The 17144-nt window shown below is 43.0% G+C and overlaps 1 protein-coding gene across 5 annotated transcripts in view; it reads right to left on the bottom strand.

Annotated features, from left to right (window-relative positions):
- LOC146833145 (ohanin-like) overlaps window positions 1-17144 on the bottom strand; it is a 189197-nt gene that overhangs the window by 140933 nt on the left and 31120 nt on the right. For all 5 annotated transcript variants that reach the window (XM_085600774.1, XM_085600777.1, XM_085600775.1 and 2 more), the window contains exon 3: window positions 13862-13882. In XM_085600774.1, the coding sequence (XP_085456900.1) occupies window positions 13862-13882 (21 nt within the window). The remainder of the gene's footprint in view (window positions 1-13861; window positions 13883-17144) is intronic.

Here is a 17144-nt window from a genome sequence, read left to right as displayed (position 1 = left end):
GAGGGAGCCTGGCTGCCTGCTTTCTGTTCCTGTCAGAGGCATGAGAGCAGGAGCAGAGAAGACGCGGGACCTGGCCTCGAGGTAAGTTTTAATTTTTTTTAAATTTCCGGTCTCCCCCTCCTCCCCGCCCACGCGACATACCCCACCCTCGCCAAGCCACCCGTGAGCCATGGCAGTCGCGACTGCAAACAGTGACGCACTTACACAACGTGGTGTAATTTTGGGATTGGAGTGCAACAACTAATGCAAAATTCACAAAATTCCGTTAAGTACACTACAGTAAGTTATATTTTACCCAGGCCTAGTCCCAAATACCCCTACACTTACCTTTGTCAAATGCTTGCTGTTAAATTAAGAATAAAAAACTTCTCTATGCGCATCCCTCTAAATACTTGCTCACACAATTAACAATGTATTCATACACCAGTTATGCATTCCTCCCACTTGACCGCTAGGTGTGCCTCATACTTCACCTCAAATATCTGAAGTCCACTTTCTTCATTCAATGCAAACAGATCACACTTTCCATCCTTACTCTCATGCTCTTTTCCTTCTACCACACATCTCCAGCAGAGGCAAGTCCCATTAGCAAAACGTCAGCCTCAACTAGCCCCTTCAGGTCCCCAAACGTTCACACCGGAGTGCCTTTTAATCTGGTTTTAAGGTGTTACGAACCACACAAATGATCCTCACTCACTTACCCAACTTCATATTCTCCATCACCTCTCATCTGTAATCATATCCTTCTACCTCCCTGTGGCATTTTATACTGTATATCAGATTATACCTCTGTACCTGAATCCGCTCTCATCTGGTTCTCATCCGATCTCTCAAATCACTCATTTGCATTTTCTTGGAGCTCTTCACTCAATCCATGCACCCTGGTTGACCTTTGTCCAACAAGGTTCTCTTCTGGGCCCCTTTTAATCTACATTATCTCTTGGCAATATCATGGCTTTCTTTGGCTTTTCCACATCAGCTATATGCAGATGATAACCTCATCTTCCTCTCGTTCCTTACTTTCACTATTTACATCCAGACACAGATCTCAGCATGCCTTAAGGACCACCACTAAATGGCAGTTCACTCACTGATCTCAATTTTTTTCCCAAATAGAAATATTAATATTGCCGAATTGGCACCTGCCTCCCTTCCCTCAACTTTCCACTGCCCTCCCTCACCCAACACAGGCACCACGAATGCAGCATCAGCAGACAGGAACCTACGGAACACTTCAATGAATGCGGATGCGTTTATCTCCAATCGGGATTAGTTATGAATATACACAGAAAATGCTCAAATATTTCATTCCACACATCCAAGACACTGCTCTCCTAAGAAAACTCGACAAATGTAACCATTTACTTGTCTAGCTCACCGTATATTCTTTAACCTCACAGGATAAAGTACTATATTTTGCTACAAGAACTTCTCAGAAGAACTCCTCAGACACAGCCACCTTGCAGCACCGCCACCACACAATCTAATTAGGAGCAAAAAAACGAGCTCTTTATACGCTACTAATCTTTAAATTGATCCCTTTATGGTCTGGAATACAAAGTACCTCTCTGTAATCTAAGGCTGCTAGTAGTTTACATTTAACCTTTGTTTAGCCAGCAAAAGCTGCTTCACTATAACCAGATCTTTGCATGCAGCATGTAGGTCGGTTCCTTTTGGCTCTTGGGGGTCACTGCAATTAAAATCTTTCATATTACAACTAGCCCATCTACTCACAAATTTGTGATAGAAAAATGCACATATTTATATATATGATACAAGAACGTACTGTCTTGTTATTGTTGGTAATCCAACATATACCACCTCGATCGCAATGTATATACACAAGATTACTAAGATGTCTTTCGCACTAAAATATCTTTCTATGCACAGCATTTCCTGTAAAAATTATTTGTGTCCAAATAAGGGAATTAATGTGCCATAGGCAATCACTTTTGAATCCCTGCAAACCTCAAATGAAGCTGCTAAAAAAAACACACAAAAAAATAGCTTCCTAACATTTCAGTCTGGGATCACCACGCCAGCACAAATTTCCTACAACCCAGCGTTTCCCTTGGTCTCCCGATAAAATGATACCTCACTTGTGTGGGTGTCCAGTGCAGAGTCAGCCTAAAAACGTATATAAAAATATATTGTGCTTGGAACTCACTGTACTATCCCCTCAATCTCTAGGTTTTTGGCCCTTCCCAGTCGCAGGCCGTTGGCCCACCCACACAAATGATGTATCATTTTACTCAGGAGACTTAGGGGAATAATGGGTGGTAGAAAATGTGTGCCGGTGTGGTGATCTCATACAGAAATGTAAGGAAAATGGGATTTCTTTTGAGGTATGCATGGGATTCTGGGTTAAAAAGGGGGAACCACGCAAGCCACACCTCCCTGGACTCCCTCCAGGTGTCTAGTTTTCAGAAGTGTCTGGGTATGGTATGTGTGGGATCGCTGCACTGGCACAAATTTCCCCACCATCCAGCATTCCCCTCAGTCTTCCAATTAAAATGATAACTCACTTGTGTGGGTGCCCAAAGCAGAGTCAGCGTAAAAACTTATGGAACAATAACTGCCCTTTTGGACCCACTTTGGTTCCCCCTCAGTTTTTCATTTTATAAGTTTTTAGGTTCTCTGCTTTGGAGACCCACACAAGTGAGAAATTATTTGTATCAGGAGACCTAGGGGAACGCTGGGTGGTAGAAAATGTGTGCAGGTGCAGTGATCCCACAACATTCCCACACAGAAATGTGAAGAAAGTGTGACTTTTTAGATACATTTGAGATTTGCAGGGGATTCTGGGTAATAAAACGCTGGAGGGGCCACACAAGCCGAACCACCAGTCAAGTGCCATCCATGCCCACCACCATCCAAGCGACAGTCCACGTACACCAGCCAAGCGACAGTCCACGCACACTGCCAGACATGTGTCATCCACTAGGACAGCTAGCCAAGCGACAGTCCATACACTTTGCCAGCCAAGCACTATTCCACACGCGCTGCCAACTAAGCACAAGTCCACACACACCGCCAGCAAATTGCAGGTTCACGCACACTCGGCCAAACACCAGTACAAAAAGACCGTCAGCCGACAAACTCCAGTACACACACAGAAATGTTTGCTAGTTTCTAGTGGTTTTGAGCCTACAAATATCACTGACCCCCCCCCCCCCCCGGGGGGGTAGGGGTGATACGGCCAAAATATATGCACATGAAAAAATGGGAAGCAATCCTTGCCTAAGGGGCAGCTTTCTGACATACAGATAAACATATTTCTGGTGTCTAGTGGGCTTTCTGTCCCCCCGGGGAGCAGAAAGACAGTGGCTGTCTTTTGGGGAGTGAGGGCATTGGCATCTTCATTCTGGGCAGCCCCCCACCCCTGAATTACATTAAAAAATATGTACTCTCTGGCTTCTTAGTGGGCTTTCTGTCACCCCGGGGGTATGAGATCAGGGGCTATTGCCGCACTATACCCCAGGGGGGACAGAAAGACTGACCATTTGTTTTTGAGTGTGTGAGGGCATTGGCATGCCCTCTCTTGGCAGCCACCACCCCTACTCTTGATGAACAAAATACTCCCTGAGGCTTAGTGTGCTTTCTGTCCCCCTGGACAGAAAGCCCACTACCCTCCTTCTGAGGCTAAAAAAATGAAATAGAAATCCCTCTGCTGTTTACTGCAGAGGAATGTCTGGGTGGTGTGCTGAGGATGTATGTCCTCTGCACACCAGCACCACAGCTGAGACGTAACATTATGTCCATGGCATACAAAGGGTTAAAGTCTCTGTAGCTTTAGGATCTTTCTTAGAAACTCCCACATAAACAATGCTATTATAATTGAATTTCGACATGACCATCATCATGGGCAGGTTGATTTGGTGAGGTAGCTGGAGAAGGAGAAGATGGTTTCATAGAAACATTTTGTAGTTTGCAGTTTCGTTTTTCGAGAGCACAAGATCAATCTGGATGACAAGATTCTTTTCTGTTTGAGCAGGAATCGTACACGATCCCACTATCATTTGCCACATTAATATGAGACTATTATCTGAAGGAGATCAGGTTTGAACAGTGGTGGCTCGCTGAGTGAGTTCTGCGGGGTGGGGGAGGGGCAGGGTGGGGGGGTAGTGAAGTCCAACATATAACGGACAGGAGTAAGGTAAGTAATTAAGTCTCTATATGCTTTATGGTGTGCTCACTTACTGGCATTGCAAAATTCAATCAGCTGCATCCATCAATCCATCACTTACTATGTTCCAGTTTCTGGCCCAATGTGTTCATATTTTCAGTCTCTGAGATGCGCTACTTGCTGACAACCTTTGTCATGGATTTTAGTTTAGGCTGTATGGTGTTCACTGTGTCTAGAGTTATGGGTAATTTGTGATGGAAGATATGGAGAAGAGCAACAGAGTTTGACAAGGTCGGATGGATTGATTTTTTTTTATAAGTGGTAATTCTTTATTAAACAGACTACAAAAGTTCCCTTCAACACAGGAATTTAATTAGCTTTCCTGTATAAATTGGTATTAATTTTGAAGCACTTAAATTGAATATTGACAACAGACTGATCATTGAATGGTTGGTCCAAGACTTAGGATGAATCTTTTACTCAACAGTATTAATGCTGCATTTAAATACAAGATCCAGATTGTAACATGCTACATGAGAGTAGAGGATGCAACGAGCTGAATGAAGTCTACAGATGTAAGGTTTTCAACCACTTGTGCATTCATTGCTTAGGTTGTCCACCCAGAGCTTAAAATCACCAAAGAACCTTATTCTGTGTGAGAGAGGTTTGGATGAGAAGATCCAGGCTGCAATTTATTCGATAATGAGCTGGCTGTAGAAAGGGTAGATATAAAGAGGGCATTAGAACAGAGCGAAGTCTGCAAAGTCACGTGCTTGGAAGATATGTAGTGAAAGGATGGCACTACAGTTCTTACAGAAAATTTAAAGGTTAACAGACAGCCACCCCGCCCACCTATGAGAATATCATATCTAGACATGGGAGAACTTGCACATGTGACTGATGGCACATAGAAGTATGTGGAGAAGTGTGGCTCAATGGTTAGAGCGGCAGACCTCGATGCAGAGCACTGGTCCGGGACCAGGGTACGATTCCTGTCGCAGCAGGGTCTCGGGCTATAAATTCCACGGACCGGATATTCTCGCCTCAGTGCCTATTCTAATCATGGGTCCCACGCTGCAACTCTGGGCAATAGCTTGCTTAATCTCCACAACGGCCCCAACAGCGCTGGGATGCCTGGCCTCACCATGGGGGTGCCCAGGAGTGGACACCTCACATGGAAAGCCAGGAAGGGTTCCTTCAGCGGTATGAGTACAGCGCTGAGATACCCGTAGTGGTGATCGGCGCTATATAAATACCTATACATTTACAAGTATTCCATAGTATCTTCACATGGAAGCTAGGTCACTGATATATATATATATATGTCCTTGCTTTTGGATCACTGGAATAAATACCCAGAGGGATGATAGACAGGGATGTCAGCACAAACGTGTTGTAGCAAGTCTGATGCATCAGCCAGGGCTACTCTGGGAAAACCCTAAATCAGGTAAGCATTGTCCACAGAAGAGGTTTGAGAACATATCAACCCTCACCAGGGGAGAGTCACCAGCATGGATCATCATTACCGTTCCAATCTTGTATCCACTTAGGGTTACCATAACCCTCCTCATTCCCTAACCCACCCGGTGGATGGTTCTTACATATGCTAAGTCTCAAATGGCTTGAGATTGTGCTCATTTGATATTTCTAGCAAGTCTGAAATCATATTTTCCCCCTAAATTAATTACAGGGTGTAAAATCCTGGACATCTTTGCTTTCCTTATCGGGACTGAAGTGAGACATCGACAAGCGAACATTCACTGTTGTCATATAGGGTTGCTTTCTTAAATCGGTCACATCTTTGGAAGTGATTTCAGAAGGGTAGATTATTCCCCACGATCTTAAACCATGCTAGAGTCTGGTACCTCCTATGTGCAGCATATTTGTCTAAAGGTTCACAAAAATAAAAAGAGTTCTGCCACCTCAATTTGGACCCAGTCATATGCAAATCAGTCTTCGCCCTCCTCCAATAGGAACAGTTCAGCCCAAATGCCAGGCCAGTTCCTCCCTTAACCAGAGCGTAAGCAACCCACGGTTTTGCCCTGATTGGAGCTCTGCAGTCAGGTGTAGCTTGGTTTCAGTGGCACATTAAGCATGGACCACGCCTGGGCATGTCCATTGCACTTTTGGATCACACTAAAGTGAACAAAATGGTGATGGGTGGAATCAGTTAGTTCAGTTGGTGAAGAGACTGTAAATTAAACATTTGGCACTAGCTCCAGAGTGACTATGAAATTGTACAGAGTAATTCAGAATGCATCTCTGTAGTAGCACAGAAGCACCTGTATAAATGATTGGTATGAGAGATGTTTGAAAAAAAGACAATTTTAACTCCATTTAAAAAAAAATACTTTTCCAATATTGGCCAATGTAGACCCACTTTTAGATTTGTATTATTATCAACCAATGAGAAAGCTGTTTTGCATATTGGGTCCTTCTCAAAATGTTCTGCTGTACGTGCGCGTAGGTCTATACTGTCTTATGTTGCTACTTTATAATCTCACTCTATTCTTATTGTATTTCTATGCATATATTTTATTTTTATGGTACAAACTGTATTTTTATGCTTGTTTTGCATTGTGTGATGATCTTATGGATGCTCAATGCCTCTGAATAAAGTTCATTGAATTGAATGAAAATCTGTTCAGAAGATGGTTAGGGCTAATGACATTTTTCCTTGAAGCCTAGTCTCTTAAAAGCTCTCCAGCTCCCTGGAAATAGCTCTCCTGTGTGCAGCCCAGTCTATTAAATTAGGAGTTTTTGCTTGGTTGCTGAAATATATGCATTCCAAAACTAAGAGTGTTTGACAAGAATCAGTATTTTCAGAAAACCTAAGCCGATATTTGGAGAAAAATGGTTGAATTTCTATTCACAGCGTATATTTGAGTGATAGAGCATCTGGTGTTGTGGAGACAAATTACTAACATTGCCATTGCTGCAGTGCCCCGGCCACCAAGCCAGTTACATATTACCCATGTAGAAGCAATTGACTAGGACTATTTAACATAACTGGGGCAACCTTGCCTGATGCACTGGGTGATCACTACTAGCAGTTTTGTATATAATGGCCACTAATGCAATCTCGTCTGATGTGGTTCCCATTAGAAATTTAAGGATTATAGTAGCTAGAGATGATTTCATTGAGCATAAGTAACACTTAATGCAGAAAAGGTTGGAGACCCTTGCTCTGGATGAATGAAAGGATGTTACACTAGCAGTCTAGTGCTCCACATTTAGCAGACAACCCCATAACAGAGCAGGAAGTGAGTCTTGGTACCAAAAAGGGAGGATGATAATGAATTTCAGAGAGATATTTCACCAAATGGCCGTTGGTCTCTTAACTCACTCTGACCCCATGGGTTGATCATACAGGCATGTCAAGTGGAAAACAAGTAGCATAAGGCATATAGGAGGTCAGGGACTAGACATAGCAGTCCCTTCAATACGGTGATACACCTCAGGGGAGCACTGCACTGTTTGCATGATGTGAACACAGCTTTATGCAATGGAGGCGTAAAGAATGCACACCTAATTTTCACACTAATACAGAGGGGGAAACTATTGCACTGCCCAATGTCACATTTACACTAAGTGATTGTTGGAAAGGGGATTATTAGTAGAGATAAGTAGTGGCTTACCACTATTAATAAGGCAACAAACACTATCAAAGGGTCACTCAAAGTCTTAATAAAATTATTCCCTTGCTCAACCCTTGCTAGCAGGCAATGAGCAGGCATTCGTAACTTAGGAGAAATGTCTGTAAAGCATTTAAAAAACATCAATAAATGAAATAAGCAAGACAACACACAAAAGAAAATTCAACACCAATTTATAAAAAATAAGTTATATTTTTATGAACAAATAGACAACAAAACTTTAATGTAGCGAACTGGAGATATGATTTTCTTCAAGAACAAACACTTTCTAATGATTAAAAACATAACACCAAATTCGAACATCTGGTCGTGCTTGACTGGGATAAAGTCAAAGTTTGAGGCCGACAGCGATGGAGCCTTGGTTGGATACACTTAGCAGGAGGCCTCTGTCAAAATTTGACCTTCGCAGTTAGTTATTTTTCTAGAGCTTTTTCACTCAGGGTCAAGCGAAGCTCCTCTTCAGGCCAGATTCGTGTCGAAGTTGTTGGCTTGGTTTTCTGTGAGGCCCCGGTCAAATCCTGAAAGTCTGGAGCTCCGGAGCTTTCAGCTGGACAAACCTGAAATCCAGGCCAAAGCGCGATTGAAGTTCGCTGGCTTGACTCTCAACATAGAGTTGGTCACCTTTTGGAGCTTTTTACCAAAAAGTTCCCAAACTTCTGGATCTTCTTCCCAAAGGTCTCCTTGAGGGTTCAAAGTGTCTACAACACCGATCCAGGAGTCTAGAATCTGAGATGATCCTTGGAATATTGGGACTACGATTCCCACAGTGCACCTGGCCAAATCCTTAAAAGCCCACTGGACACACCCCAGGACGGGGACTTACTGTTGGAAATGATGCAATTAACCTGTAGCTCGCAGGAAGTCCCCTCCTTAATACTTCTTGAAGCAAAGCAATGTCCTTAGGACTGTAGCCCCAGAATGTGCAGCAGGTGCTTTGGGGTGCAGATCAGGTTTCCAGCACAGCAATCCTTGTAGTTTCAGGCAGCATATCCGAGTTGTTTGGCAACTCTTCCTTATTTATACTGTGTTCCTGGGCGTCAAGCAAGAGGGGCTCCCCTGACCAATTGAAAGCTGTGTACCACCTAGGTGTATGACCACTTCCTCCAAAGTTCTTGCCCAAGAATGCACCATTATTCCAAAATCCAAAATGGAGTTAGTCTTTCCTTGGAGGTTAAATCAGGCTAAGCCGACCCACTGTGGTGGCTAAGATTCTCTAACACTTCTCTTTTATCCCCTTTCTTAATCCAATTACAGGGGCTCCTGTGTAGCAGGATGTGGGGATGAGCCTATGATGGCCTAAAGTGTCATTCTCCCTATGAAGACCAATTTAGCCACTACACCCCTCCCCCCACCTTCTTGTCTATAGCTTTTGCAGCTGCAGTTCTCCTCCCACTGGAAAGCCATTGCCTCTCTAGCAGGCTACTTCACACTTCATTAAGACAGCTTGGCTCAGGCTGGTAGAGGCTAGTCAATCAGAGAGCAGCTGGAAGGCTGGATTTTGGCTTACTGTAAAGAAAGTTTAATGACTTCTTTTCTGTGATAGTTATTATAAATCTAACAGCAGCAAGCTTTGGATTTATCATAACTAACATATTGATACCTTGAATGATATTTATCTTGCTCCTCTCAATATTTATACTTAAATAAAATATTTCAATGTTAGCCTAAGGAGCTCATTATCTACAATGGGGGGAAGCAAAATTGTCAGTTTATCCTCTCCATGGCTTATAAAACATATTTTATAAAGTGCCTGCCTGTAGGTACAAGGCTCCCTGCCCCAGGGAAACCTAGGGAAGACCTTAGGAGTGACTTATACATAAAAATAAGGTAGATTAATGCTTAGATATATCAGATGAATCACATGTGCCCTGTGTCATTTGGCAGTACAACACAAGCATGGATGCCTGAAAAATGCAATTTACCTCTATCACATGTGCTGATGGAAAGTCAATGCATATAAATGCAGCGAGTAAGGTGTATTCCTCTTGCTAGTGTAGGCTCCAAAACTTGCTGTAAGACTCGAGTATTTTCAGAGAATGCACAGTGTCCCGACATGTCAATAATAGAGTTCAAATAATGAATGCTGAAAGTTACTATGGGGAGAAAGGAGGCTTTAAATTAATTGGAAATGAGGAAGGGTTGGAGGAAGGCTTTAGTGTGCAAAGCAGGATACCGTGAATTGTTTTGGTGTGCAGAAACATGATAGTTTAATGTCAAACACACGTCATGAGGGTGCTGCAGATACATTATTTGGGCGGCAGAAAGTAGACACTTGGCAAAAAAACTTTTTGGCCGTTTGTGGTGTTTATGGCCTTTCAACTAGAGTTTCATTTGTGAGATTCAGTAGAGACAGAGCTAACCACCGACTACACATCTTCGAAACCTGCCTGGAGGAAAGGTTGGGCATCACTTGTGTATGTTATATTATCATAGCTTAATATAGTGCAACGACACACGCCAATAGGTGTATCTCGGCACTTCACTAACACAAGGCTCAGCAACTGATTCAAACACTAGGTTGCATTACAGAGAGTCTTTATATGTGAGTAGAGTATATTTTAAAAAAAACTCTGGTGCAGTCGTATCAATTACAGTGACGGCACTCATCGAACAAGAAGTAGAAGACGCATGTCACAATGGGAGGGGTGCAAACCTTATATTTCCTGTAGCCACCGTGCATTAAATTGGCAAATACATCCTAGCGCAAGAGCTTGCACTATCAAGTAATTTCGTCCTATGGGGCTTGCAGGGATGTGGTGCTGTTAATCAGGTTAAAAGCAACCAATGAGAATGAGTATGTGCAACTATTGTTCTTAACCTTGAATAAGGACACATTTATTCAGGACCAACAGTGATAATGACTTGGCATTGAGGTATACGTCTGATTGGCAGACCTTTAGGAAAATGATTTTCTTATTGACAGGGTGACTGTCTGGTGGTTTTCTTCAGTGATGGAAAGGGAAATGACTTAGGGCCTCATGTAGGTAGCCAAATACCGGTCGGTAACGGCCGATTTTCGGTAATTATACCGTTACCGACCGGTATATTGGCTATTGGTATGTAGGGGGACAAGTTTTGGTTTCGGAATTTACCGAATCGGTAAAATTACCGATTCGGTAATAATACCGAATCGGTAATGTTACCGAATCGGTAACTTTTCCGAATCGGTAATTTTACCGAATCGGTAAATTCCGAAACCAAAATCGAGATGTAGGGGGAGTGTGTGGGTGTGTTTAAGAGTCGGTATTTACCACCAACTTATAGTTGGTGGTAAATAATTAATGTATGTGTTTAAGCATTTTTACGCGCGTAGCAGTGTGCAATGTGGCATACATACATGCCCTTAGGGCATGTATGTGTGCCACATGTGCACACATGGCCGAATCAGGGGTGCAACAGGGTGTCAATGTGACACCCTGCCACCCTTGCATGTTCTCCACAATTACCGAATCGGTATTTACCGATTCGGTAATGAGGCATACCTTCCCCTCAATGGGAAAGTATGCCTCATTACAGAATCGGTAAATACCGATTCGGTAATTACCGAATTGTAACGAATCGGTAAAAATTACCGACTCATTACCTACATACGAGTTACCACTTCTTAAATACCGATTCGGTACGGCTCGGTATTTAAGAAGTGGTAACTGGTATGCTACCTACATGAGGCCCTTAGTCAGGAGTGGGGAATCACTGGTGCCCCATTGAGTGTTTTGGCAGTGCAGGATGGCCGGTACTCCACCACCGCACCCCCACATCGCCGATACTCGCCGCCACATTACAAGTTATTTGTAATCTGGTGGCCAGCGTGGCGTTCCCAGTATGGTGCCTCTTTCAAAAAAGGCACTGCAATGGGAACGGCTTACAAGGTTCCTGCATGGCATGGACTGAAAAGTCCATGCCGTGCAAGAACTCTTGTGCATGCACACAGGGGGGCAAATGTTATGCTCACTCATGCATGCACAAGCGGAGGAGGCAGAGGGGCCCTCTAGGTCCCACTTTGTTTCCTCTCCACAAAGCGTTGACATGGAGTAGAAACCTCACCCCCGGTGGAGAGGAAACTCGTAATACGCTTGGCAGGACCCTCTGGCTGCCGTGCCCCCTCCAGGGAATGGCCGTCCCAGGGTGGTTTGATCACCCAACTCGTAATTGGGTGGTCGGACCACCAGTGCGGAGGTGGCTTGACCGCCACCGCCGTGCTATCATGGTTCTGGCAGTCCTTGGACAGTGAGGCTTGTAATTTGGCCCATAATATTGGGAAGTTTAGGGATTGTGTTTTTAGCAGAGTAGCTACCAGTATCTGTTTGTGCTGGGAAGGTAAATGTTAGTGAACAGATATTGGTTGATTATTGTGCAGCATCTATTGAATTATGTACGGGAGCATGAGTCTCCTGCAACTAACATCCCCATCACTTCCTACAGTTATATAAAAATGAAAAATGTCTTTTGCCATTCCAGTATGGCTAACCATGCTCACCATTTTCCTCATTCACTGCTGTGGCAGCCATATTGCCTGCATTGTGCCTGTTACTGACAGCTGTTGGATTTTTTTGCATGATCCATTTCATATGTTATGGACCAGCTTTAACTGCACATTGCCAGACAGGAAGAGGCAACATGTGGAAACCAAACTGCATAGACAAGGGCTTGCTGTGCAAGAAGCCCACAACATTTAACAAGTGATACAGATGTTTCTTTCCTAACATTTTAAAGATGCTGATGCATACAGAGTGCAGCGAATCCAGAGCTTAATTTGAACCTGTGGTTGCTGGTGGTGTCCACCGGCATTTATTTTTGGGTGCGACAATTCTTTTCCCCGCATCAGCTACTTCCTGAGCACAAGAGAGGGAACACACACAAAGTAGAAAGACTGAGGAAGGGAAAGACGGAAAAACCAAAGGGGGAAAGCAAAAGTTGCACGAGTGAGATAAAGGGGCAGGGAGTGTCTGGTAGTGGATTAAAGTGTAATGAGTTAGATTCAAGACTACGCAGCCTTGGCATTAGATACGCCAACATTTAATTGCACAGCCGCAGGCTTTTGAGCAGAGTTTTGGACGCCGGCACTCATTCTTTTGCAAATTAAGGATCGCGAGAATCAAATCTTTAAAGAAACTTCGAAGAGTGCAGAACCCAGGGTGCAGAAAGAACCACTGGACCATTTGAAAATGTTCCTCATTTTACCTTTTTATTCCGGCTAGCACGGCACCTTATCTCAACATATTTGTGTCGGCTTCCTACCCAGTGGTGTAACGAAATTTATGGGGTCCCCCCTGCAAGGTACATGAGGGGGACTCCACTTCTGGATTTAATCCGGAGCTCTCAGGCATGAGTGGTGTGCTGAGAAGGCCCCCTGCAGTTCAGGCCCCCTCAGCACCACGGGGGGCTGCAGGGGCCTATGTTACGCTACTGTTCCTACCCTCGGACTTTGCACATAGTTAGGTCGAGGGCACATATTCTTGACGCAAGAAATGTGCTTTATCAGGGGATGTAGAATGTTGGAGGGAATGGGGGTAGGGAATTGAGCAGGGCAAGCAGTGCCCATAGCGCTCCATCTCTTTGCAAGATGGTGGAGGAGCATTTCTTTACAAATAATCACTGACCTGCTTAAATCTGAAGTGGATTATTTTGTAGGCGGACAGTAAGCAACAGTAGAATGATATAGCACTTTGCCCACTTCCATGCCTACAGCCCCTCATAAAACATGTAAATAGTGTCTGTGTAACTGGCTTACAACATTGTCTGTTTTGATTCCAACAATTTAGAAGCTTTTTTTTTACTAACAATCGCATGGCGCCCCTTAAAACTCTTTAATGAGCTTAATGTTTAGAGGCAGGTGCAAAATGTGACGCCATTTGCAAGGACCATCTGCAAAGGTGGCCATTTTTTATGAGATTTAGTATATTCAATGTTGCAATGTTCACATAAACACTGCAACCAAATGCACAGTAGCATTGTGGCGTTTCCAAAGACAGCATTGCACGTAGATACAGTCATTTTGAACTCACACAAAAACGTTGCTCTTTGAAGCACAATGAAGAAATCAAAGCAGACCAGCTGACGTCAATAAAGTGAGTCTTACCTGTGTTATTGCTGTTGGACTCTGCAGAAGGTGAAAAGAAAATAGATTATGATACATTCAGGAAACAACCTTTACAACGCAGTCATTACATGGCACTACCTTTACATAGCAGTCATTGCATCGCAACATCCTTTACATCGCATGTCATTATAACGCAGCCATTACATTGCATGTCACTACAACGCATGTCATTACAGCGCATGTCACTACAACGCAGGCATTACATTGCAAGTCATTACAATGCATACCATTACAACGCATAGTACTCTAACACTATCCAACACTTACCCTACTGTTACACTCACTGAAGTTAGAATAGTAATTTTTACCCCTACACTATCCAACACTTACCCTACTGTTGCACTCACTGGAGTTAGAATAGTAATTTTTACCCCTACACCATTCAACACTTACCCTACTGTTGCACTCACTGGAGTTAGGATAGTAATTTTCACCCATACACTATCCAACTCTTACCCTACTGTTGCACTCACTGGAGTTAGGATAGTAATTATTACCCCTGTACTATCCAACACTTACCTTAAATGCGATGTAATGGTATGCATTGTAATGGTATGCGTTGTAAAGGTATAATGCAATGATTGGAATGCGTTTTAAAGGTAGTTTCTGAAAATACGATGTAATGGCATGCGATGTATAGGAATGCATTATAAATGATGTTGCGATGTAAAAACTGCGTTGTAAAGGCATGCATTGTAAATGTATGCATTGTTAAGTCATACATTCGATACATTCATTTCAACAGATGCTTATGTGTTTTTAAAGCCATTTGTGTGTTGGACAAGACATTTCCGATCATTTCCCCCACATGGTAATTTTTTTTTTTACTTTATGAATAGCACAGTATAACAATATGTGTGCAGGAAAGAGTATTCACAATATTCACAACCAAGAAAGTGAAGTCAGGTTTACAAGAGACAGTTATACAAACAGCAAAGCATGCCATACAAACTAAATTAGCTAAATGATATGGAGACCAATAATCTAGGCAGGTTAAACATGTTTCACAAAACATAAGATATCTCTTAGCTTTGAAAAATAAATATAGGATCAGTTAACCAGTTAACCAATATGGCACAGGAGAGGCCCATGTTCTTGATGTAAGGAAAGGGCTGCACAGGGGATGTACCATGGAGGGAGGGAATAGAGTAGGGAATACAGCAGGACAATCAGTGTTCATAACCACGCATCCCTTTGCCATGTGATATTGGTGCATTTCCATGAAATCAATCATCACAGGAAATCAGGACAGGAAGCAATGAAGGCTATAGCACCTTGGATGACTTCCATTCTTAGTGACCCTCATAAAACAGGTCAATTGTATTTCTGGAGCAGCATGACAAAATTTAGGAATACAAAACAGACCATCTAGAAGCTGTATACACTGAGAATTGCAGGATGCCTCTTAAAACCCTTTAAAAGGGTCCACATTTAGATGCAGTCAAAGCGTGGTACCCACTAGGCCTCCTGCAATGACAGCCGTGTTGACGACAATGTTCATTGCATTCAGTATTTACTCAAACACAGGATAGCAGCAACACTGACGTTTCCAAATATAATATGTTTTACAAAGGAGTAGCCATTTTTTATTCACACAACACAGGTTGCTATTAGTAGTGCAAAGAAGAAATCAAACCAGAACAAAAGGTGCTTGAGTTAGTGGTCACTTTTTATCCCTTCCTTCATTTAACACTACGAGTCTGTATAGCCAATCTTACTTGTCTTACTCATGGCTTCATCTCGTGAAAGGTAAAAGACATAGGACAGGTTCCATTCACACTAGCGGATGTGTTTTTCCACATGATAGTTTTTTTTCTTAAATGTATGGACCACGTATTAACAAATCTGCGCAAGAGTGTATCCGCAACCAAGAAATTTAATACAGACTTAAAAGACAATTACCCCAAATCAACCAGCCTAGTGAAATTGGGACCAAGAATCTATGCAGTTTAGAATCTGCATAAGGAAACATAAGAAATACCTTAGCTTTGAATAAAATATGCATTGGCTGGAATAATCACTATAGTACACAAAATGCATATTACAAGACTTAGAGGAGTTCTGTGACCACACAGCAGAGTTGTAAAATTTGTTGCTCGAAATAATGCAGAGTCTGGGCCCACCTCCTTCACCAGGATAGAATGGCCCACTTGCCTCAGCTGGCACAGGGCATTTCTAGACAAAAATATGAGGCAGAAAAGGAGTTTGGTCGAAATGGACAATGAAATGCATTCACTGACATCAGTCATATATTAATTGAGCACCAATGAAACTAAAAGGTCAGATGGATTACCCAGCTCCATAGCAAGGAGACTGGTGTCGCGATAATCGCCTCTCCCCAAAAGCAACAAGCATTGGTATAGCCAATAGGTCTCGCCTTTGGGACCTTATAAGTGTTTAGCCATGTAACAGTTGCATAACTAAATACTTATAAGGTCCCAAAAGCGAGACCTATTGGCTTGCAAAGCGGCCGTGCGGCCGCGAAAGTGAAAGTGATCGCGATCACGATCAAACATCAAAGCGGCCGTGCGGCTGCAAAAGGGAAAGTACTCGCGGTAAAGCGCGGCGCGCGCGCGCGCGCACACATGCACTGTAGCTCTAGGCTGGCCTGGTAGCACATTTTGGAGCCCTCTCAATAAGTCTCGCCAGACCAGCGCATGCGCTGGGTCAGGCGAGACCTAAAAAGGTCCAGGATGACAGTGACTGTTGTCAAGCCGGGGAGAGATAGACAGCAGATCAGACCTTGCATGAGCCCCTAAAGTTGTAACCATGTTGTGGGCTCTGGTCAGAAAGGAAAATAAAATATTTTATAGAGGCCTTGTGTGTGACATCAGTAAATTGTTGTCAAGGATAGGTCATATGACTGCACAAATGCTGCTCAAGCATCATAGCCAAAGATTGAGCGACAGACCCAGGCCACATCTAAGATTATTCTGAAATTATATTGCTCAACTAGAACACGTCATCTCTGAACACTTATTGCAAAACACAAATATAATTTGCTTTTGCATAATCGATGGAAAAATTATGCACAATTACTTCAAATGCAAATCTGTCCTGTCGCGCTATATTTTAGAGGGAAATTTTCCTCACACCAATTTTTGCCATGACGACACCTTTAAACAAAGTACTGCACACAGCCGCTCACGCTACATTTTCACAGCAAATTCACGTAATTATGGGAAGTGGCGTACTGCTGTAATTCAAGGAATTTCCCATAACAAGCAAAAAATAAAGTTTCAAAGATTTTGTGAATTATGCC

The sequence above is a fragment of the Triturus cristatus genome, chromosome 4_2 (genome assembly GCF_964204655.1).
Source record: "Triturus cristatus chromosome 4_2, aTriCri1.1, whole genome shotgun sequence".
NCBI classification, from domain to species: domain Eukaryota; kingdom Metazoa; phylum Chordata; class Amphibia; order Caudata; family Salamandridae; genus Triturus; species Triturus cristatus.
Note: the sequence above shows the minus strand (reverse complement) of the source record. Positions and strands in the feature narration are given on the sequence as shown.